This window comes from Ctenocephalides felis, unplaced genomic scaffold (genome assembly GCF_003426905.1).
Source record: "Ctenocephalides felis isolate EL2017-DRISC unplaced genomic scaffold, ASM342690v1 CF-g0.4_SCAFFOLD_00845, whole genome shotgun sequence".
NCBI lineage: Eukaryota > Metazoa > Arthropoda > Insecta > Siphonaptera > Pulicidae > Ctenocephalides > Ctenocephalides felis.
In genome coordinates, this window is record NW_020536999.1 from 84,185,964 (window position 1) to 84,211,079 (window position 25,116).

Here is a 25,116-nt window from a genome sequence, read left to right on the forward strand (position 1 = left end):
TTTGTCATATCGAATTCATATGTGTATCATTCAATCTGCCATACGTATACTGTATCTTATATTATTTGAATTTCTGGCACATCACATCTGCTTTTTGGCAATGATAATGTGGACATTTCATTTTTCTTATTCATAATCATAAATTTATTATACATATTCTAATATTGTCTAGATTCATAAGTAAATTGAAACTTTTGGCAGATGATAGTTTTCATTTGTTTTCAATGCAAACAATGATCTGTCGTTTTTTGCAATTTTTTACATTTATTTCTACAATATTACACATACATCCCAGTACTTTATAATCACATACATCCTAGAAAATTTCCTTAACAAACTTTAGAAAGATTTATCATAATCCGAATAATCGTTGAGGAGGAGTATACAGTGAGTGCTTATAATTTAATTTGAACATTATATAATAGCAATAAAGTTTAAATTGATTCTACTATTGATTTTAGTTAGAATACATTTGTATATGAAAAAGAAAAGGGCTGTTTTTAGGGTTTTCCCGTCAATTATTCGATTTTTTCTCGCCGTAAGAACCATCCTTGGACTTCAACAAACATTTAAAAAAAAGAATTGGCCAAATTGGTCCAAGCGTTGTTGAGTTATGCGCTTACCAACACATTTTGCGATCCATTTTTATATATAAGATAAGATTAAGATTACAGAACAAGCTTATCCTGGATTCAAAGAAATGAGTAAAACTGAAAGCTTTTAACAATAAGCTATTTCGAACACTATTTTATTAAATAAACTATCTGTTAAATATAAAGTGTCTTGAGGAAATTATGTAAGTGACATATATATATCAATAAAGCTCGGTGCACACGACGTCAGATTTCCTGATTAGTGTATGCCGGAGAGTTTGTTACCTAGCAACAATATGATAAATCATAATTCACGGTCTTGCCAGCCAGATTTCATGTTTAAGCTCTCTATTCACAAATGCAGTATTCTTAACACAATTTCTGTCTTACCTATTGCCTGGCAACGTTTGAAACTGATTTTACAACAACTTTTATCCTTGAAAACTCCTGCAATAGATGAAATGTTTTGTGACCTAAACTTTCAGTGTTCAATGAGAAAGCTGTATTTTGTCACGTAAATATCAATGTATACTTGATTCATGTACTTCGATTTTGGAAGCGTTCAGATTTTATTTTGTAAATAGCTATTGTGTATATGTAGCGATGTGAAAAAATGAATAGTTTTTGGGAAACGCAGTTCAGTAATTTTAAAATATTCAAATTTCTAAAAAAATCAAATTTGCATTTTTTTTTAAATTTTCGTAATTTTATCTCAAATATCAAATAATTTCAAAACTTTCAAAAAATCAAAAAAAAAAAATCAAATCGTTTTTATAATAATAATAATATAGATAAATAAATTTATTGAGTGCCAGTATTACAAAAATCGACATAACATATATATATATATATATATATATATATATATATATATACATATATATATATTTATTTATTTATTTATTTAACGCCCAAGGCAATAATACAAATTTTTTATTTTAAAGTTTTATTTCAAAAATATCGAAATTTGCGAACAAATCCAAATTTAATTTTTCTAAATTACAAAATATTAAATTTACATAAAACATTTACTAAATTTTTCATAATCGTGCAGATTTTTATAACAATGTTAATCATTATAAAGATAATGATTTTAAAAATCAATAATTGTTATGTTAACCTGCAGCATTTTATTATTATTATTTCGATTAATTTTTAGAAATATGAGATAAGATCATCTTATGAATTCATGCTAATCAGATACAATACATTTATATTTATTGTTGACGTTTCATACAATAATTGTTATGTTAAACTGCAGCATTTTATTATTATTATTTCGATTAATTTTTAGAAATATGAGATAAGATCATCTTATGAATTCATGCTAATCAGATACAATACATTTATATTTATTGTTGACGTTTCAGACAATAATTGTTATGTTAAACTGCAGCATTTTATTATTATTATTTCGATTAATTTTTAGAAATATGAGATAAGATCATCTTATGAATTCATGCTAATCAGATACAATACATTTATATTTATTGTTGACGTTTCATACAATAATTGTTATGTTAAACTGCAGCATTTTATTATTATTATTTCGATTAATTTTTAGAAATATGAGATAAGATCATCTTATGAATTCATGCTAATCAGATACAATACATTTATATTTATTGTTGACGTTTCATACAATGCTGTGTTTGTTCACTTATAGAATTAATTCATTTTAGGCCTATAAAGTATAAATTGTGAAATTTACGGTATATATTTATAATAATCTATTTGAAAATGCACAAAATTATTATTAATCATAAAATAAGTGAAAATCTGGCGCAAAATTCTTGTTCACCTTACCAGAAAACTTGACAGCAATCCTGAATAAAGAAATACTGGCATCGTGTGCACCGGGCTCAAGTCAATTTCCAGATAAGCTTTTTTAACAACTTACTAATTACTTGTCTTAAGATTAAATAAATTGTTTCGATTAGACAAATTATCAATTATGAAGACTACTTGGCTCTCTTAACTTAATATAACTTTGCAGAACAAGCTTATCCTAGATTCAAAGAAATTATTAAAACTAAAAGCTTTTATCAATAAGCTGTTTCAATCACTTTTTTTAATTCAATAAACTATCAATTTATTATAAAGTGTCTTGAAGAAATCAAGTATGTGACATACATTCCGATAAGTTTTTTTTTTCAACTTACTAATTACTTGGCTTAAGATTAAATAAGTTGTTTCGATTTCACAAGTTGTCAAATATAAAGATTTCTAGGTTCTTTTAACTTAATATATGTTTACAGAACAAGCTTATGCTAGAATCAAAGAAATGAGTAATACCAAAAGCTTTTAACAAGTTGTTTCAATCACTTTTTTTAAATACATTATAACCTATCTATTTATTATAAAGTGTCTTGAGGAAATCAAGTAAGTGACATACATATATCAATAAGTCATTTTCTAGATAAGATTTTTTCCTCAACTTACTAATTATTTATCTCAAGATTAAATAAATTGTTTCGATATCACAATTTGTCAATTATGAAGACTTCTTGGCTCTCTTAAATATAAGTTTACAGAACAAGCAGCGAATTCTAGATTCAAAGAAATGAGTAAAACTAAAAGCTTTTATCAATAAGCTGTTTCAATCACTATTTAATACAGTTAACTTTCTGTTAAATATAAAGTATAGTTAAGTATAAAGACTTTTTGGTTCTCTTATTTCATTATAAGAAGAAGCATTATTTTCAGACAATCTACAACATTTTCAGACAAGCTATAACATTATCAGTAAAACTACAACATTTTGAGACAATTAGGACAATTTACTACATTTTCAGACAACTTTATACATTTTAAGGCAACCTACAACATTTTCAGACAACCTACAACATTTTCAAACAAGCTACAATGTTATAAGTGAAGCTACAACATTTCGAGACAATTTACAACATTATCAGACAACCTACAACATATGTGAAAAATTTAGGATGTTGTGATTGCTTGCCTTATGAAGGACCAATTGTAAATACTTTGATTATAACTGTATATATTTATTTTATATTAATAACAAGTTATAAGTATATTTACAATAATTTTAATACTGTTTTTGATTACGTTCTGACTGATTGATTGATTTGTATAAATTTCTGATAGATGATTTTTTGTTTATATATCAATATAGCCGCATGCTTTGATTGGCGCGAACAATATGTTAAGGCAATCTACAACATTTTCAGAAAACATACAACCTTTTCAGTCAAGCTACAACATTTTCAGAAAACATACAACCTTTTCAGTCAAGCTACAACATTTTGAGACAATTCACAACATTTTCAGATAATCAACAACCCTTTCAGACAAGCTACAACATTATCAGTCAAGCTACAACATTTTGAGACAATTTACATTATCAGACAATCTGCAACTATTTCAGACCCTTTACTACATTTTCAGACAATTAAAAACATTTTCAGACAACTTTCAACATTTTAAGGCAATCTACAACGTTTTTAGACGACTTACAATATTTTCAGGCAATCTACAACATTTTCAGATAACCTACAACCTTTTCAGACAAGCTACAACGTTATTAGTGAAGCTATAACATTTTGAGACAATTTACATTATCAGACTTACAATATGTTAAGGCAATCTACAATATTTTCAGACAACCTACAACCTTTTTAGACAAGCTACAACGTTATCAGTGAAGCTACAACATTTTGAGACAATTTACAACATTATCAGACAACTTACAATATGTTAAGGCAATCTACAACATTTTCAGACAACCTATAACCTTTTCAGACAAGCTACAACATTTTCAGTCAATTTTTACTACAATTTCAGACACTTAAGAACATTTTCAGACTTTCAACATTTTTAGTTTTTAGATTACTTACAATATTTTCAGGCAATCTATAACATTTTCAGACAACCTACAACCTTTTCAGACACGCTACAACATTGTCAGTCAAGCTACAACATTTTGAGATAATTTACAACATTATCAGACAACTTACAATATGTTAAATTAATCCACAATATTTTCAGACAACCTATAACCTTTTCAGACAGGATACAACATTTTCAGTCGAGCTACAACATTTTGAGACAATTTACATTATCAGACAATCTGCAACTATTTCAGACCCTTTACCACATTTTCAGACAATTAAAAACATTTTCAGACAACTTTCAACATTTTAAGGCAATCTACAACGTTTTTAGACGACTTACAATATTTTCAGGCAATCTACAACATTTTCAGACAACCTACAACCTTTTCAGACAAGCTACAACGTTATTAGTGAAGCAATAACTTTTTGAGACAATTTACATTATCAGACTTACAATATGTTAAGGCAATCTACAACATTTTCAGACAACCTACAACCTTTTCAGACAAGCTACAACGTTATCAGTGAAGCTACAACATTTTGAGACAAGCTACAACATTGTCAGTCAAGCTACAACATTTTGTGATAATTTACAACATTATCAGACAACTTACAATTTGTTAAGGCAATCTACAACATTTTCAGACAACATACAACTTTTTCAGACAAGCTACAACATTGTCAGTCAAGCTACAACAGTTTGAGACAATTCACAACATTTTCAGATAATCAACAACCTTTTCAGACAAGCTACAACATTATCAGTAAAACTACAACATTTTGTAACAATTTTCATTATCAGACTATTTCAGACACTACATACATACATTTTCAGACAATTAAGAACATTTTCAGACAACTTTCCACATTTTAAGGCAATTTACAACGCTTTTAGATAATCAACAACCTTTGCAGACAAGCTATAACATTATCAGTAAAATTACAACATTTTGTAACAATTTACATTATCAGACAATCTGCAACTATTTTAGATACTACATACATACATTTTCAGACAATTAAGAACATTTTCAGACAATTAAGAACATTTTCAGACAACTTTCCACATTTTAAGACAATCTACAACGTTTTTAGACTACTTACAATATTTTTAGGCAATCTACGACATTTTCAGACAACCTATAGCATTTTCAGTCAAGCTACAACATTCTGAGACATTTTACATTATCAGACAATCTGCAACGATTTCAGACCCTTTACTACATTTTCAGACAATTAAAAAAATTTTCAGACAACTTTCAACATTTTAAGGCAATCTATAACGTTTTTAGATGACTTACAATATTTTCAGGCAATCTACAACATTTTCAGACAACCTACAACCTTTTCAGAGAAGCTACAACGTTATTAGTGGAGCAATAACATTTTGAGACAATTTACATTATCAGACTTACAATATGTTAAGGCAATCTACAACATTTATTAGACAACCTACAACCTTTTTAGACAAGCTACAACGTTATCAGTGGAGCTACAACATTTTGAAACAATCTACAACATTTTCAGACAACCTACAACATTTTCAGACAACTTACAACATTTTCAGACAACCTACAACCTTTTCAGACAACCTACAACCTTTTCAGACAACCTACAACCTTTTCAAACAACCTACGACCTTTTCAGACAACCTACAACCTTTACAGAAAAGCCACAACGTTATTAGTGAAGCTATACAATTTTGAGACAATTTACAACATTATCAGACAACTTACAATATCTTAAGGCAATCTACAACATTTTCAGACAACCTATAACCTTTTCAGACAACCCTTAACCTTTTCAGACAAGCTACAACATTGTCAGTCAAGCTACAACATTTTGACACAATTTACATTATCAGACAATCTGCAACTATTTCAGACACTTTACTATATTTTCAGACAACTTTCAACATTTTAAGGCAATCTACAACGCTTTTAGACGACTTACAATATTTTCAGGCAATCTACAGCATTTTCAGACAACCTACAACTCTTTCAGACATTTACAACGTTATCAGTGAAGCTACAACATTTTGAGACAGTTTACAACATTATCGGACGACTTACAATATGTTAACGCAATCTACAACATTTTCAGACAATCTGCAATAATTTGACACTTTACTACATTTTCAGACGATTGACAACAATTTTATTTAATCTACAATATTTACAGACAATCTACTTTATTATAAGAACAAGGTTTTCAAAGACAAAAGGCTATTTATTATTCAAACTGAATTGTTACTTGAAAAATGTATTAGCAGATGCCTTATATAATATTAATATTCTTTATTGATCTAAGACTTTTTGGCTCTCTTAACTTAATATAAGATTACAGTATAAACTTATCAAATGCAAAGGTTTATTTATTATTCAAAGTCAAAAGTTACTTAAGAAATAAATATTAGCAGATGCCTTGAATTTTAATATTAATTATAGATTTTAGACTTCTTGGCTCCCTTAACTTAATTTAGGATTACAGAACAAGCTCATCGAAAGCAAAAAGGTTTTTATTGCTTAAAATCAGAAGATAATTAAGAAATATATTAGCAGATACCTTGCATTTTAATATTTATTATCAATTTAAGACTTATTAGCTTTCTTAACTTAATATAAGGTTACAGAACAAGCTTATGAAAGGTAAAAGGTTTTTTGCATGCTTTTTAAAAAGTTACTTGAGAAATATATTGCCAGGTGTAAATCACTTTAATATTCATTATTGATTTAAATCTATGTCAAGTTTTAATCTCTTTCATAGCATTCAGTTTAAACTAATGCTGTAAAATTTAAAAACTATACATAATTCACCTTCCAGTCTTTACGAATGAGATTTTATAGTATACTGGATGGCAGACGTTGTCCTGTACCCACATCTACAATTTTTCAATATCATCCTATATTTTATTATAATATATTTACCGTTTGCCTAAAAATAATAATTATTGTTTTTTAAATTACTCTTCACACTAAAATGCATATACATCAATATGAGAGATGTTAAATGTAGAACTGCTTTAAATAAAATTGTAGTCTTTTAAACGGTATAACAAATTATATATAGTATCAGCGGTAAAGGTACAACATCACCTTGAATTTTTTCACTCAAAATAATTGCTAATGTTGACTTTAATTTTTATAATCTTGTATCATATTTTAACTGGTTTTTAGTAATAATAATATCTGAATTACATTAATATACATTATTACCAGGGATGCTCCGGGGTTCTTCAGCCCCTCGCATGCAATTTTTTTTAGCGAAAAAAATGCAAAGAAATTATATATTGCTAGAATTATATTGAAAAAAAAACTATTCGAAAATTTCATATCCGAATCTTGTGTTGGCGCCCCCTAAGGCGTGCGCTCGTGTTTTTCGCATACTTAATTTTATATTTTAAGTGAATTAATTCCTCAAATCTTGTTCATATGTGTATCATTCAATCTGCCATACATATACTTTATATTATATCATTCTAAATTCAGGCACATCTCAGCTGCTTTTTGCCAATAATAATGTAGACTTCTCAATTTTTTATTCATAATCATGAATTTATTATACATATTCTAATATTGTCTAGACTCATAAGTAAATTGAAATTTTTGGCAGATGACAGTTTTTGTTTTCAATGCCAAACAATGTCTCAAATATTTTCAATGTCAAATAATGACATGTTGTTTGTGCAGTTTTTTTCATTCTACAATATTACTATATTTTTATAACCACATACATCCTAAAAAAATCTTTTAACAAACTTCAGAAAGATTTATCAAAATCCGATTAATCGTTTAGGAGGAGTATATTTACATAGATCATTACAGAAGAATTTTATATATAAGATTAAGTTGTTGTAGAGTATAGTAATATAAAAAATATTAAAGATTGTGTAATTTAGTTTTTTTCTTACTAATTTTTGTTTAATTACTTCAATAAAACGATGTATTATATTCATGATATTTATGGTGTAAATAATTTAAGTTATTCTAACACGATATTTTTCAGTTTTAGTGCAATTGTTTCGTTTGGACGAAAAGAAGAAACTGCTGAAAAAATACTAATAGTGTTGAAACTATCAACTCGCAATGTCTTATAACGAAACTAGTAAAACTAGTAGTTCATTCAACAGATGGATGAAAAATATTCAGGAGGACATCGATTCTGGATTTAATTTAAACGAATATAATGTTGAAGAATATGAGTCTACTTTTAACGCTAAGAAATCTTTAAATCAAAAAGCTCTTGAGATGAACAATAGTAAGTCTATAGAAGGATGTTCACAAAATATTAAGAAAGATACTGTTTCAAAAAATTGTGATAAAAGTAGTAATAAAGAGATAAATTAAAATGGGCCTGTAAATAAAACATTGACAACAACTTAACTAATGGTAGAATCAATTAAAATATGTTAATATAACGCAAATGGCACCATTAGAAATATAAATATTTCAACTCAACTTAGTCAATATTCTACTAATCCGAAACTAACTTCAATATAAAATCATAACATATTCTACATCATCTGCATTTCCCATCACCCAGATGTGAAAGTCAATATGACATAATTTTGTGAAAAATTAATTTCGAGATGGGAACAATGAACCTTCAATTAGCGCAAGAAGTTGTTCTTATCACAAGTAGAAAAATAATAGAGAACATCCAGCTGAAGATAGGAAATCTAGAGATCACGCAAAACCTTACATCGGTTACTTTGGCTTAATGCTTGAATCTTGATTAAATTTCAATCAACAGATGGAATGCATAAATGGAATCCTTCTCTATACAAAAAAAAAACAGGTGGGAAATGCCAGCCAACATCAGTCTATACAAGATTCTTTCATTTGAGTGCAAACCAAACATTATAGCATCTAATTACTGACTGCCAAGAAATAAAATTGTATCTGCCAATTTTAATTCATTCTTCAAAAAGCTTAGGCAATAAATTTATAGCAACAGGCGATTTATAGATCTTGGGGATCTAAACTAACTACAGGCAAAGGAAAACAACTACAAAAATCAATGAATCAGATAACTGCTCCATATGTACTGGATAATGCTTTATATCTACTGGACAGCCAATCTTAACAAAATTCCAGATTTGCTTGATTACTTCATAATAACAGGTATTCCAGCATCTCAATTCATTATTGATCTATCTTCTGATCCCTCCTCAATCTGCCTGTCCCTTTTTTCTAGTGCCGATTCTTTTTAACCGTTCTTGCAGTTTATCTATTAAATTTATGACCTGGAACAAATACAAAAACATTATAAACGCAAAAATTAAACTCAATCAACTTTCCAAAAATGCAGATAAAGTTGACTATCAAGTATTATTTTTAAATAAAGCTATCATTGAAATGCTCAAGGAAGCAACATTAATTATCTCACCTCGAAGAGATATTCAAATAATTCTGTTTGTTTGTTATGATTTTTTTGGAGGAAAAATGTTTGTTTGATTGATTTCTTGAAGGACTGTTATGTTTGTTATAAAACAATTGTAATTGGAATATTAATTAAGTTTTAATTTTAGATTAGATTTTTTTTATATCCTGTCATATTAAGGAATTAAATTCCATATAATTCTTGTTTTACTTGAGGATATTCGAACCATTCACATTTAATCCTGATAGTGGAACTTGTATCTTCAGACATTTACAGCATTGGTTGGTTCTTAAAAATGAAAACAAGAAGTGTTGTCTAAAAAGTTGAGAAGCTTCTTAGGGGTTGATTTGATTTGGGGTAAACAAATTCCATATAATTATTGTTTTACTTGAGGATATTCGATCGGTTCACATTTAATCCTGATAGTGGAACTTGTTTCTTCAGACATTTACAGCATTAGTTAGTTCTTAAAAATAAAACCAAGATGTGTTGTCTAAAAAGTTGAGAAGCTTCTTAATTTATACATTTTGCATTTATCTACAATGTAAGTGTTTCAATATATAAAATAGAATATATATATATATATATATATATATATATATATATATATATATATAAAAGATCTTAGATAACAGGGTCTTTCTGAGCCAGCTACATAACATGCAAGTGACTTAGTTCATTATATATATATATATATATATATATATATGTGATAAACTCTAACGTCACTTGCATGTTATGTAGCTGGCTCAGAAAGACCCTGTTATTTAAGATCTTATTTTTGACATTTGTGAGGTTTCTAGGTCGGGTTTTATCTGACAACTTGAGAAATACGCCTGAGTTTACAGCAACCATGTGGCTTTTGTCAACATTTAGAACGAATTTGTATGGAAAGTTCTTGATAACATAGCCTTGCCATAACATTGGTTTGTTATGCGGTCGAATCGGTTCCTTAAACAATATTAGAATATCTAGGATCCTAGAGAATATTGGAATATGATATATTCATCACCATCATATTTATAGTATGAGATCAGGTTAGGCAACATTGATAACATTAATACAAACTACGAGTAACAATTTTTTTTTCTATTATTTCAATAATTTTTACAACTGTCCCAAATTGGACAAGTAAAATATTTGACATAAAACTGAAGGTGTTGGCAAAATTCAAATCATCTGACCATTGCCAATGATTTATCGAAGGTCTTATCTATTGTTGAATAATGCAGAAGAAATTTTCTTTTCAATCTGGCCCTGGTAGAGTTGTTCTGAAGTTTTCTGGTGAGCAAGTTTGGGTGATCAGCTAGACGATTTCTATATTTGTGTAACTGTGATAGTGCCTGTGTCTTTGTGTATTAATCAATTTTGAACATACTTTGGTGCTTTCTAAATTTCTTTTAATATTATGTTTTGAAATCTTTGAATTATTAAAGCGTTTAAGTTGGAAGTTGATCTCCATAACTGTAACCCGTATGTCCAAAAGACACAGGCACTAGCACAGTTAAGGATGAAATAATTGCTTACTCACACAAATTGGTTTAATGATGGCTTTGTAGAGGTAAATTTTATTATGCGTGCTAACTTTTGATTTTCGCCCGAGGAGCCAATAATATCTTTTTCTGGCTTCTTCAAGCTGCTTCCTCTTTTTCTGAATGTGTTTTTCCAGGTTAGTCTTTTATCCAGGTGTAAACCTAGATATTTGACTGTATCTGTTTGATCTATAATTTCGTCATTAAGCCTTACTGCAGGACAAGTCCCTTTGCAAAGAGTGAAAGTGATGTGCTTTGACTTGCTGCCGTTAACTTCTATTTTTCACAAGCTTAGCCATTTTTGTATCACGTCAAGATGATCCTGCAGCATTTTTTATGTAATTATAGGATCTTCATGTGTTGCCAGTATGCCTGTGTTGTCTGCATATGTTGCTGTCAAAGTGTCATCTTTCTATGGTAGGCCCGCAGTGTATATGAGGTATAATAGTGGCCCAATGACACTACCTTGAGGCACTCCCGATCTGACTGGATGTGATGTGGATTTTTCACCCTTTACACTTACGAAGAATGTTCTACCTTCCAGGTAGGACCCTATGAATTGAAAATGCGTTTTTGATTTTGTACATAGACCGGGATATGTTTCTGAAACAATAATATTTAGTGTGACCATAAGGTTGACATTTTGTACACTGTACAATTTTCCTTGTTGGATTTTTAGGCTCAATTTTAACTCTAATTCTATTTCAAAATTCTATGTTGAAGATGTCCTTGTTGTTAAAGTTTTGTTTAAATTCAACCATAAACATATGCAGTGGAGCACGAGTAAGTCTGTGCTTGATGTTGGCTATATACACAACTTTGTGTCCATGAGATTCAATTTCATTTTTGATGTTTTTTATATCGGTGCTGAAGTGAATATTTCTAATAACTACTTTAAATGTTCGGTTGGTTTTGCTTTGAAAAGAGTGCATATGTGTGTTTTTAATTTTTAAGCGGTTCAAAATTTTGTTATATAGCTGTGCAGAACTCAACTGTATTCTGACTTGATCTGTACCAACAATTTTGTTAGTATAGTTACCTTTGGCGTGTGTTTCTAGTAAAATTGACAAGGGTCTGATGTCATCGTGGACAAAAATTGGCGGTGGTTTTAAGACTACTTCTTTCTCTATTGGCTATTGAACATCATTCAAAATTTCAAAGGAATTGCTGGTTAATATAGGGTTCACAACCAATTCTCTGCAGATTTGTTTGCTTTATGTTTTTGGTACTTGGCATCGATCCATTTTTCAAAGCTCATAATTTTTTATCCTTGTGTGGAGGTCGATGGTGGTTGGTTGTGTATTCGGAACATGTTGTGATCAGGATGAACATTATCTAAACAGGATGAAGAATTGTTCAAAAGTGAGTTTTCTGATGGGGTCCAGTTCCGCCTAGTTGGATTTTCTAATATGAATTAACTTTTTCGAGGTGGAATAGTTTGTTCAATATCCATGTTTTCTTGACAATTAATTGAATTTCTGTTCTGCGGTTCTTTACTAATAAATGATGTGGTAAATTGAGACGTAATTTTTCTGTGGTTTGATCCGAACATGTTTGCAAATCTTCATGTAATATGTTATTTGTTTTGGTAAGAGATTGTTTGTTCATTGTGTCCCCATAAGGGTGACACAAAAATATGTAATATCATCACACTAATTAATAGACAAGTTAAGTACCTGTTAAGTATCTGTATAGGAACAAAGTAAGATCAGAAAAAATAAACTATATAATTTTCAAACGTTGATTATGGATTACACTAGTTTAATAATTTGACGCGCGAGCATTCACTTTCACACGCATAGACCTTTATATATATATTCCATAGACCTTATATATATTTATTCCATAAGGTCTATGTTCACACGTCATAACTAGCGCCAAAATATTGGCGGCGGCCGCGCTAATAAATTAACTCGCAGTTAAAAATGTTTTCAATGTTGTGCAACCTGGTTTAAATCGAAATGCAGGGTGAGAATGGTGAGAAAATTGAGTCAAAGTGTTTCATAGAATTATATTATATTCGACGAAGCGTAATATAAATATACATTAAATTAAATTATTTATATAGTTATATAGGTAATAATCATCTTCAACTTATTATTGATTATTGTTAGTTTGTTAAATAAGAATCAGCAAACACCTAAAAATGTCTGAAGAAGCAAACTCTAATGCAACAATTAAAATTGAAGCTATGTATTATCCTCAAGTGAAACAAGAATTTGATCATTGCCATCAAGAAATAAAGCAAGAAACTGGTACTAAAGCAAACGAAATAATATTAGATGAAGAATCTTACACACATAATGAAGAAAACAGTAAGTCAAATAATTTAGTAGATAATATAAATAAATCAAGTGAAAAGGTTTCGAGAAAACAGAAAACAGCCTATAGCATGAAACTCACAACTTGTAAATTATGTAATAAAACATTCACAAAAAGACGAGCATTGCATATACATAACAGGATTCACACTGGAGATAATCTTCATAAATGTGCTATTTGCAATAAATTATTCACAACAAACTTCAGATTAAATGAACATTTAATTGTTCATTCTGGAGATCGTCCATATAGTTGTCAAATATGTGATAAAACATTTGCAAGAAAAACAGAATTAAATCAACATAAAGTGGTCCATTCTAATCAACGCCCATATAAATGTGAAATATGCAATAAAACGTTCTCAAGAAAGCAAACATTAAAGCAACATGGAATGATTCATAAAGATGTACGCCCTTATAATTGTCAAATATGCAATAAAACATTTTCAACAAAAAGTTATTTAAAGCAACATAAAATTATTCATACTGCTGAACGGCCTTTTAATTGCCAAAGATGCAATAAAACATATTCAAGAAAAAATGATTTAAAGCAACATGAAATGATTCATACTGGTGAAGGGCGTTTTAATTGTCAAATATGCAATAAAACATTTTCAACAAAAAATTATTTAAAGCAACATAAAATTATTCATACTGCTGATGCTTTTAATTGCCAAATATGCAATAAAACATTTTCAACAAAATATTATTTAAAGCAACATAAAATTATTCATACTGGAGAATGGCCTTATACTTGTCAAATATGCAATAAAAAATTCTCAACAGAAAGATTATTACAGCAACATGAAATTATTCATACTGAAGAATGGCCTTATAGTTGTCAAATATGCAATAAAAAATTCTCAAGAGAGCGATTATTAAAGCAACATGAAATTATTCATACTGGTGAAAGACCTTACAGTTGCCAAATATGCAATAAAACATTCACTCGTTCAGATTACTTGAGAATTCACTTAAAACTGCACAATGGACAACGCCCATATAAGTGTGAAATATGTAAAAAAGCATATACGACAAAACACTCTTTAAAGTATCATGAAAAGATCCATGCTGCAGATTGATATTTGATCAAGCTATAAAGTTCTTTTAACTTAAATTTGAATTAACTGTGCAACCATCTGGATAACCTTTTTCATTTGCTCAATACATATAGTCTCGATATTAACTGTAATTTGTTATTTTGAGCAGAGAAACAACACTGCTCTTCAGTATATAATATGTAATTGTTTAACAATGTATAATTATAAATATTTAACTGAATATAAATATGATTTTGTAATTGTTTTGTATTTACTACAGTCACATATACATAGTGTCGCACACACACCAAAATGGAACATTTTTTCAGCAAAGTCCAGTTCTATAAATATAAATATAAATACAAATATAAATATAATATAAATATAAATATAAAAAATATAACTATTGCATAAAAATATAGTTATTAAAACCTAAACAGGAATATATATTTCATTGGTATTTTTTATTATTATTTCAATATTTTGAATTTTTTAACTTTCTGTAGGGCAAGTTATAAAAGACCCACTAAACCAATATCCGTAACATTCACGTAACTTTTACGTAAAAAAAGTTACATATTTACGTCATTTTTACGTAAGATTAATGTAAGAAATATGTAATAATTTCGCCTATTTTACGTAATGTGGATAAAGTAAAAAATCGAAAATGAAAATCTACATTTTGAAGTCATCTGATCTGATAGTATAATATTATAATAATAATGTTGTCTTCCATTGAGTTACCCTAATGTGCTTATACATTATTATATTACTTGTCGTCACACAGAGTGGATTCCAATATCTAGATAAATTAGATATTATTTTTATAAAATGAAATAATTTAAATGTGATGAATAATATTTGATAGCTATTGATTCAAAAGATTTCAAGAGTATCAAAAGTATTGGTTTACATAATAAACATATAATTCTCATCTCTTATAACTTATATGTATAAGCATAGATAAAAGAAAAGTATAAGCAAATTATCTTTTTTTTTCTACAAATATATATATATATATATATATATATATATATATATACAGGGCCGGTCCTGGGGTCCTCAGCGCCCGCATGCAAGATTTATTCTAGCGCCCCCCCTCAAATAATTTTAACTGGTTTTAATCATTATGCATTTAGTACACAAAAAATTAGATATAATCTAAAAGCGTATAAAATACATTGATTTTAATTTTATTTAGAAAATCGAAGCGATTTGCGGGTTGACCATATCAAATATTTTACATTTTCAAGTATTTCTAACATATGTGTAATATTAATATTTGGGTTATGAAACATTTCACTTATTTCATTTTTTAAACATAACACTCGTTTTTCATGTTGGATTTTTAAATTTTATTTTAATGTTTTTTAAATTTTTTTTTCATTATTTACAATATCTAATATTGCATCGTAAACTTCTTCTTATTGATATTGTAAGGACCGAATTGTATTCATATTTACTTTTTCATCTCATTCAGAAATTTAGATTGTTGTTTTAAAGTTAAATTTTTAACGTATTTTAAAAGATGCAAAGAAATTACATATTTTCTGAACTATATTGAAAACAAAACACAATTATATTTGTATCTGCATTATTTCAGCTTATAAATAAATTTATTTATAAATTCATATAAATTTTTAAATTTAGTATGGACCCACGAGGCATAAAAAAAGTTCACGATTTTTTTTTCTAAGTCCATTTTTACTAACTAACCTAACCACGTATGTCTTCAAGTTACTATTCAATTTCTCGGTATCTTCAGCATCTATTTTTTTTTAACAAGTTCCGTTCAAACTAAATCAGCTCGTAATTCTTCGTCAATAATGCCCAATAATTTAAACTTTTGTAGGTTTGCGCTTACGGGATTGAACACTAAATAATTCCTTCTTTGATTCCACATTAACTTCAAACTAGGAAAAATTTAATAAGTACAATAAGCAATAAGCAGAACAATAGTTTACTAGTTTGCTAAGTATTAATTATTTCTGCTGATATCACATTGCAAACTGAATATGCTTTTTGTCTCCATAGTTAATTATTATAATCTATTAAGTATTCTAGATTTTATATTTAAAAAAATATGAATAATATATTAAAAATTTTAATTAAAATACATTATAAATTTCATTTCCGAATCTCCATTTTGGCGCCCCCTAAGGCGTGCGCCCGCATTTTTTGCATGCATCGCATGCAAGGCAGGACCTGCCCTGTATATATATATATATATATATATATATATATATATATATATGTATATATAATAGTGTCGATAATCGAGTTTTATTCAAGAAAAATGGAATGTAAGTATAAATGTAACAATAGAAACATGAATCGTTAAAGTGTAAAGTTCTATATACTCTACTGTTTATACATTTAGTCTTAGCGTAAAAGATAAGATACTATCATGCTGTGGAATTTGGTGATGGTATATATATATATATATATATATATATATATATTATTATATTATTTATCTATATATTTATATATTATTATCATATTTCAGTCAGACAGGGGTATCCGGTATGAGAGATTATGAAACAATTTGCTTAAAATGTAGTATTCGTATTTTACCCCGAAATTAGAACGAGTTTGAAAAGAAATTAGCTCTCTGGCCTCATTTTAAGTCAGACACTGCTTTTGACAAGGCTGCAAAGAAGATGGAGGTACCAAAATATCCCGTTAAAAGAATTTTGGCTTCTTGTGGTGAGTTTATGCATACATATTAATTAATCATATATGAAAATTCTACAGTTGAATACAATAAATACAGTTGCTTACAATAAAAATATATTACATATTTAGATGATTATGGCACAGACAGAAAAAAGCTGTCAGCTCAAATATACTCACATATGGGTTCGGAGACCGAAGAAAACAAAACTAGGAAGAAAAGATCGAAGATTCTACTCTCATCAGACTAATTCTGCCACCTCCACCACCGGTGCCAATTGTGTTACCAAAAATGCTCCAAATAATACAAGTATTACAAGGGAGAAAGAAAGTGGAGCAGCGTGTTTATGTGGTATTTATTAACACTTTTGTATAATAAATAAATAATATATAAGTTACTAATAATCATTTTCCAGATTCAAATGTTAATGAAGGAGATAATGAAAGTGAACTTATCAGTTGAAGGAATTCAACATGATATCAAAGATTTGAAGGTGAACAGGGCAGAGGCAATAGCAAATGTGTAAAATATTGAACCGTATGTTTCGATAAAAGGTGTGATAAAAAATTTTGCACTGAAAACAATGGAGAATCTGCAAGTATTGGAGAAATATATAATTGAAAATAAATTACAAAATCAATTGGTATGGGCAATATAATTTTCAAATAGTTTGCATTATTTTTTACAACTAATGCTTTGGTACTTAATTCTTGTAATTGCTAATGGAATATATTTATTACTAGGTTCAGTATTTAGCCAAAACAGGTCGCGCGAGTGCCAGGGCAGTGACAGTGCACTTGCTAAAATATATATTTACTGACTCTTTGGCTAAAGAGATAAGCTGGGCTGTTGGACGGGGCAAATACAAATTTTGTGATATGGTGTTCTGCGAGATCATCACAGGTAATAATTTTTATATATATTCATATATATATATATATATATATATATATATATATATAGTTTAAAAGTTGGGTGATAGATCAATAAAAACTAGTACGAGAGTTTTTATAGAGATTTATTTAAAATCCATATGTTTCGGCTAGCATCTTAGCCATCATTCAGTGGCAATCAATTTAACTTCAATTTGTAAGGAGTTTCATAGAATAGAAATAAAAAATTCCTAAAAACTCTCATCATACTATTTTTTATTGATGTAACACCAAACTTTTAAACTCAAATAAAATCTATATCAACATCAAATTCAAATCGATCCAAATATATACATATATATAATATATATACACATAGATAAATAGCAAAAATTTGTAATCGCACACACATATACATCCATATTTTCTAAGGTATACCAAAATGTTCAGAAACCTCTGAAACATAAAGATATATAAAAATTTTCATTTTCGATTTTTTTGCGATTACTATAACTTGCCCTACGGAATAATTTCTAATCAATAAACTTACGTTTAGTACAAATATTTAATTTGTTTTATTATTTTCAAGGAACAGGGTAAAATATTCTTCTGATTCAGGCATTTTTCATTAATTCAAGATTTGCACTACGAATTTTAAAATTTCTGTTTATCTATGCCGATTTCTTTGTCGATATCGGTACGCATACAGCGTTGAGGCCGGCACGCATACAACGACAGATCTCTATTCATATACGCGACGACTAATCACAAACGACCCGTATAGAAATGATCGAGAGCGAATGACGAATCATTGGCACTCGAATCTTATCTTATCTTATCTGCCGTAACGCACTTCCGTTGCATTTGTACGGATTTACACCCTAGTCGCATCTAAAGAAGTTTTACTACAAAAATTATTTTTGTAAACGTACGCATAAGTTGTTCATAAAATCGCTAATCGCTAATCGCTAATCGCTAATCGCCCGTATAGAAATGATCGAGAGCGAATGACGAATCATTGGCACTCGACTCTTATCTTATCTTATCTGCCGTAACGCACTTCCGTTGCATTTGTACGGATTTACACCCTAGTCGCATCTAAAGAAGTTTTACTACAAAAATTATTTTTGTAAACGTACGCATAAGTTTTCATAAATCGCTAATCGCTAATCGCCCGTATAGAAATGATCGAGAGCGAATGACGAATCATTGGCACTCGACTCTTATCTTATCTTATCTGCGTAACGCACTTCCGTTGCATTTGTACGGATTTACACCCTAGTCGCATCTAAAGAAGTTTTACTACAAAAATTATTTTTGTAAACGTACGCATAAGTTGTTCATAAAATCGCTAATCGCTAATCGCTAATCGCCCGTACAGAAATGATCGAGAGCGAATGACGAATCATTGGCACTCGACTCTTATCTTATCTTATCTGCCGTAACGCACTTCCGTTGCATTTGTACGGATTTACACCCTAGTCGCATCTAAAGAAGTTTTACTACAAAAATTATTTTTGTAAACGTACGCATAAGTTGTTCATAAAATCGCTAATCGCTAATCGCCCGTATAGAAATGATCGAGAGCGAATGACGAATCATTGGCACTCGACTCTTATCTTATCTTATCTGCCGTAACGCACTTCCGTTGCATTTGTACGGATTTACACCCTAGTCGCATCTAAAGAAGTTTTACTACAAAAATTATTTTTGTAAACGTACGCATAAGTTGTTCATAAAATCGCTAATCGCTAATCGCTAATCGCCCGTACAGAAATGATCGAGAGCGAATGACGAATCATTGGCACTCGACTCTTATCTTATCTTATCTGCCGTAACGCACTTCCGTTGCATTTGTACGGATTTACACCCTAGTCGCATCTAAAGAAGTTTTACTACAAAAATTATTTTTGTAAACGTACGCATAAGATTGTTCATAAAATCGCTAATCGCTAATCGCCCGTATAGAAATGATCGAGAGCGAATGACGAATCATTGGCACTCGACTCTTATCTTATCTTATCTGCCGTAACGCACTTCCGTTGCATTTGTACGGATTTACACCCTAGTCGCATCTAAAGAAGTTTTACTACAAAAATTATTTTTGTAAACGTACGCATAAGTTGTTCATAAAATCGCTAATCGCTAATCGCCCGTATAGAAATGATCGAGAGCGAATGACGAATCATTGGCACTCGACTCTTATCTTATTTTATCTGCCGTAACGCACTTCCGTTGCATTTGTACGGATTTACACCCTAGTCGCGTCTAAAGAAGTTTTACTTCAAAAATTATTTTTGTAAACGTAATCATAAGTTGTTCATAAAATACGCTAAACGCCTAATTTATAAAGCACAGTATGTAATAAATAATCTATTTGAAATTATTCAAAACAATTATTGATTATTTTCATTTCTCGAATGTCTAATTACGGTATAAGAAGTTCCAGCAATTTGCCTTAAGGCACGATGCCATACACCACTAGTTTATTTCTTATATCAACACCGATTGTAGAAATTGACTAAAAGAATCATAGTGATTTATTTGTATACTTAAAATGCATATTACTATATTTTATATTTATAAATTTCGTCAATACATAAAGTATCAATAAAAATTGTATGGAGATAAAACAAATATAATAGCAAACTAGTGGGGTGTGTGGCACCGTGCCTTAAGGCAAATTGCTGGAACTTCCCATACCGTAACGAAATGTTCGAGGAATACTGAATGTTTTCAAATAGATTATTATTAATATTGTAACATTGTCTAATATTTATAAGAATTATGTAAACTGAATTGAAAAATTGAAAATTGCAAAAGTTGAAATTATTTGTTTAAAGTATATTAGAACTATAGTCAGAATTAAAAATAAATTCTGAATTATTTTCGATATACAAAAAAAAAATGAAACAAAAAATTTTTTTTTCCAAAATCAATTATTTTGTTAAGACAAGCAGAAAGTTCTTTGAATCAATTAAATCGGACGCTTAGTTCTCTCAAAAACTGCCATTTTTTGTACATTTAGCTCCGTATCTTCTAATTGGCTGAGTCTGCCTTTGCCAAAAACTAATAACCACTTCTCCCAATCATTACTAATTGAATGTTTTTCAGATCATTCAAATCGGATGCTCCGTTCTCTCAAAAACTCGATTTCTGCACTCTTTGCTCTTTATCTCCTTAACTACTGGACCTGCCTTTGCCAAAAACTAATCAGCACATCTCTTTATCAATAGGAATCGAATGTTTTTTGAACCATTCAAATCGGTTGATCCGTGCGCCCAAAAACGTAGACGAAAAATTGTATCCATACATACCTACACACACACACACACAAACACATCCATTTTTTCTGAGGTATGCCAAAATGTTCAGAAACCTTCAAAACGTCGAGAAATGTAAAAATTTTTAATTTCGATTTTCGGCCCATTACAATAACTTACCTTACGGGAAGTTAATTAAAATATATCTTTTATTTGAAATGAAATATTTTGCCGCGGATTAACTCGCAGTTGAAATGTTTTCAATGTTTCAATGTTGTGCCACCTGAGTGTCAATAGAAACGTCAAAGTTTTCATGAAGTGGTATTGTACTTAAACAAATAATTTAAAAGTAAATACAAAAAAATATTAATAATTAATTCAAAACTTGCAAATTAGAATAAGTTCGTTAATTTAGTTTATTGAAAATGTCTGAAGAAACAAATTCAAACACAACCATTAAAATAGAACCAATCGAATATCCTCAAGTAGAACAAGAATTTGATTATTGTCTTCAAGTGAAACAAGAATTAGATGATTATGAGGTAACAGAAATATGTCCAGAAAACCAACAAATATCTCTTTTGAATTCTGATGTAAAAATTGAGGAAGAAATTAAGCAAGAAACAATTTATGAGCAAGGTGCATCCACAAGTAGAAATAAAATTGCCTTAGAAGATAAACCTTATGAAGATGTCTGTAAGTCAAGTAATATAGTGTATAATAAAAATAAAAGTAGCAAATCTTTTGGCAGAGTTTCAGGCAAACGTAAAAAAATCCATAATTCAAAACTTCACAAATGTAAAATATGCCTCAAAACATTTGCAAGTAAAGGCGCATTAAGAATACATGAAAAGATACACGCTGGAAAATCCCTTTCTAAATGTGCAATATGCTACAAAACATTCAATACACTACAAAGATTAAAGCGACATATTATGATTCATACTGGGGAACTCCCTTTTAAATGTGAAATATGCTTTAAAAAGTTTATTCTACTAAATAATTTGAAAGCACATTTAACTATGCACAGTGGAACACGTGCTCACAAATGTGAAATATGCAACAAAACATTTGGAACACCACAAGCATTAAGAGCCCATAAAATAATCCATATCGAAGAACGCCTTTATAAATGTGAGACATGCAATAAAACATTCAAAATAAGAAATAGATTAATCCAACATGCAATTATTCATGTTAAAGAAAACCCTCTAAAATGTGAAAAATGTGGTAAAATGTTCACAACAAAACAAAAATTAAATTATCATGCAATTGTACATGCCAGAGGAAGCGGTTATAAATGTGAGACATGCAACAAAACATTTACAACAAAATTTGAATTAAAGCGACATAAAATGCTACACACTGGGGAACGTCCTTACGAGTGTGGGATATGTAACAGGGCATTCATAACAAAAAAGGAATTAAATCTTCATGGACTTGTACATACCGGAGTACGCCGTTTAAATGCGAGGCATGTGATAAAGCATTTAAAACAACCCGTGCATTAAAACTACATAAAATGATGCATACTCAAGGATACCCTCATAAATGTGCAATATGCAATAAAGGATTTGTAACAAAATTCGCATTAAACCAACACGAAATTTTTCATACAGACGATCCTTATAAATGTGTAACATGCAATAAAACATTTGTATCAAAATACACATTAAAATTACATGAATTGCGCTATAAAGGAAGGGAATCAAAGCATCGTGAAATGGGGTACACCGGAGAACGCTCTCGCACATGTGAAATATGTAATAAAGTATTTAAAACAAAAGAGATATTAAAGAAGCACCAGTATGTCCATGAAGAAAGAACTTCTTACACTTGTGAAATATGCAGTAAAACATTTTCTGGAAAATACACATTACATGTACATAAAAGGATCCACACTGGAGAATGTCTTCACAAATGTGAAAAATGCAGTAAAACTTTTACAAGTATTACAAATTTAAATCGACATAATCTTGTCCATAGTGAAGAACGCCCTTTTAAATGTGAGACATGTGGTAAAGCGTATAAAGCAAAACGGACCTTACAACTACATGAAAAATCACATTGAAATAAAGATCAATTTTTTTCTAATTTTTTTTTATGAAATATATACCATAAAAGAGAAAATGTTTTGAAATTTATATACACAGGTGTATCAATATGAAATAAGCATTTTGTGTAAATAAAACTAATTTTTAATAACAAAGTATAATTTTTTTTTACTTTTGTTCATTTTGCGGCCACCGCGCTAAAATTTTATTGTCTTTTGCAGCAAATAAATAAGACAATCAACTACTCGTATTGTAAGTTATAGTAATGAGCCAAAAAATCGAAAATGAAAATTTTCGCATAACTTCACGTTTTAGTGGTTTCTGAACAATCTGACACACCTTAGAAAAAATAGATGTGTGTGTGTGTGTAAGGATGTATGAATACAACTTTTCGTCGACGTTCTCGGGAGTACCGCCGAACCGATTTGAATGATTGAAAAAGCAATAGTTTTTGCGAGAATCCGAGCATCCGATTGGAATGATTTAAAAAACATTCAATTTGTAATGATAGCGAGAAGTGATGATTAGTTTTTGACAAATGCAGTTCCAGCTGTTTTGGAGGTAGGGAGTTAAATGTGCAAAAAATAGCATTTTTTGAGAGAATGAAGCATCCGATTTGATTGATTCAAAGATGCATGTGTTGACACAAAAATTTGCTTTTGTAAAAAATATTAACTTCCCGTAGAGTAAGTTATAGTAATCGTACAAAAATCGAAATTGAAAATTTTTACATTTCTTCACGATTTGAAGGTTTCTGAATACTTTGGCATACGTCAAAAAATATGGATCTATGTGCGTATGTATGTATGTACGAACACAATTCTTTGTTCACGTTTTCCGGCGTACGGGTCAACCGATTGGAATGGTTCAAAAAATATTCAATTCCTTTTTATAGGGAAATGTGCTGATAAATTTTTGACAAAGGCAGGTCCAGCCGTTACGGAGATACGGAGCAAAGAATGCAGAAAATAGAAATCGAGTTTTTGAGAGAACATCCGATTTGAATGACCTAAAAAACATTTAATTCGTAATGATTGGGAGAAGTGGTTATTAGTTTTTGGCAAAGGCAGGTCCAGCCATTTTGAAGATACAGAGCTAAAATGGCAGTTTTTGAGAGAACTAAGCATCCGATTTGAGTGATTCAAAAAAACTTTTTGCTTGTTTTAACAAAATATTTGCTTTTGGAAAAAAAAATGTTTCAAATTTTTCTTTTTTTTTAATTTTTTTTTCAAAAAAATTTTTTTTTGTATGCCGAAAATAATTCAGATTTTAATTTTTATTCTGTTCTAATATACTTTATACAAATAATTTCAACTTTGCAATTCAGTTTATATAATTCTTATAAATATTCGACAATGTTACAATATTTTAGTACAAGAAACTTTCTGCTTGTTTTAACAAAATAATTGCTTTTGGAAAAAAAAATATTAAATTTTTTTTTTGTCTAAAAATTTTTTTTTTTGTATCTCGAAAATAATTCAGATTTTGGTTTTAATGCTGGCTAAAGTTCTAAAGCTCACTTATA

General features: G+C 29.4%; 3 protein-coding genes and 1 long non-coding RNA gene across 4 annotated transcripts in view; all 4 read left to right on the top strand.

Moving 5' to 3' along the window:
* The window catches only part of LOC113371207, a 15,971-nt gene extending 6,870 nt beyond the window's left edge, over nucleotides 1-9,101 (top strand). The window contains exon 3 of the long non-coding RNA XR_003366625.1: nucleotides 8,456-9,101. This is a non-coding gene — a long non-coding RNA (uncharacterized LOC113371207). The remainder of the gene's footprint in view (nucleotides 1-8,455) is intronic.
* Nucleotides 9,102-13,510: 4,409 nt separating this feature from the next.
* Nucleotides 13,511-14,767, top strand: LOC113391151 (zinc finger protein 732-like). Its single transcript, XM_026627111.1, has 2 exons — nucleotides 13,511-14,092; nucleotides 14,402-14,767. Exons 1-2 carry the CDS (start codon nucleotides 13,511-13,513, stop codon nucleotides 14,765-14,767), a joined length of 948 nt encoding a protein of 315 aa, XP_026482896.1.
* Nucleotides 14,768-21,899: 7,132 nt separating this feature from the next.
* LOC113391153 (zinc finger protein 525-like) lies at nucleotides 21,900-23,012 on the top strand (the record flags this gene model as incomplete). Its single annotated transcript, XM_026627112.1, has 1 exon — nucleotides 21,900-23,012. A coding segment is annotated over exon 1 (1,050 nt), but the record flags the coding sequence as incomplete, so codon positions are not given.
* Nucleotides 23,013-23,014: 2 nt separating this feature from the next.
* LOC113391154 (zinc finger protein 595-like) lies at nucleotides 23,015-23,608 on the top strand. Its single transcript, XM_026627113.1, has one exon. It carries the CDS (start codon nucleotides 23,060-23,062, stop codon nucleotides 23,606-23,608), a length of 549 nt encoding a protein of 182 aa, XP_026482898.1. The 5' UTR covers nucleotides 23,015-23,059.
* Nucleotides 23,609-25,116: the final 1,508 nt, after the last annotated feature.

Excerpts from the sequence above, each read along its gene's own strand:
- LOC113391154 (XM_026627113.1), top strand. The coding sequence starts at position 23,060 with ATGATGCATACTCAAGGATACCCTCATAAATGTGCAATATGCAATAAA.
- LOC113391151 (XM_026627111.1), top strand. The coding sequence starts at position 13,511 with ATGTCTGAAGAAGCAAACTCTAATGCAACAATTAAAATTGAAGCTATG. Across the intron at positions 14,093-14,401 it reads ATGGAATGATTCATAAAGAT|CAACATAAAATTATTCATAC; the intron begins GTACGCCCTTAT and ends TATTATTTAAAG.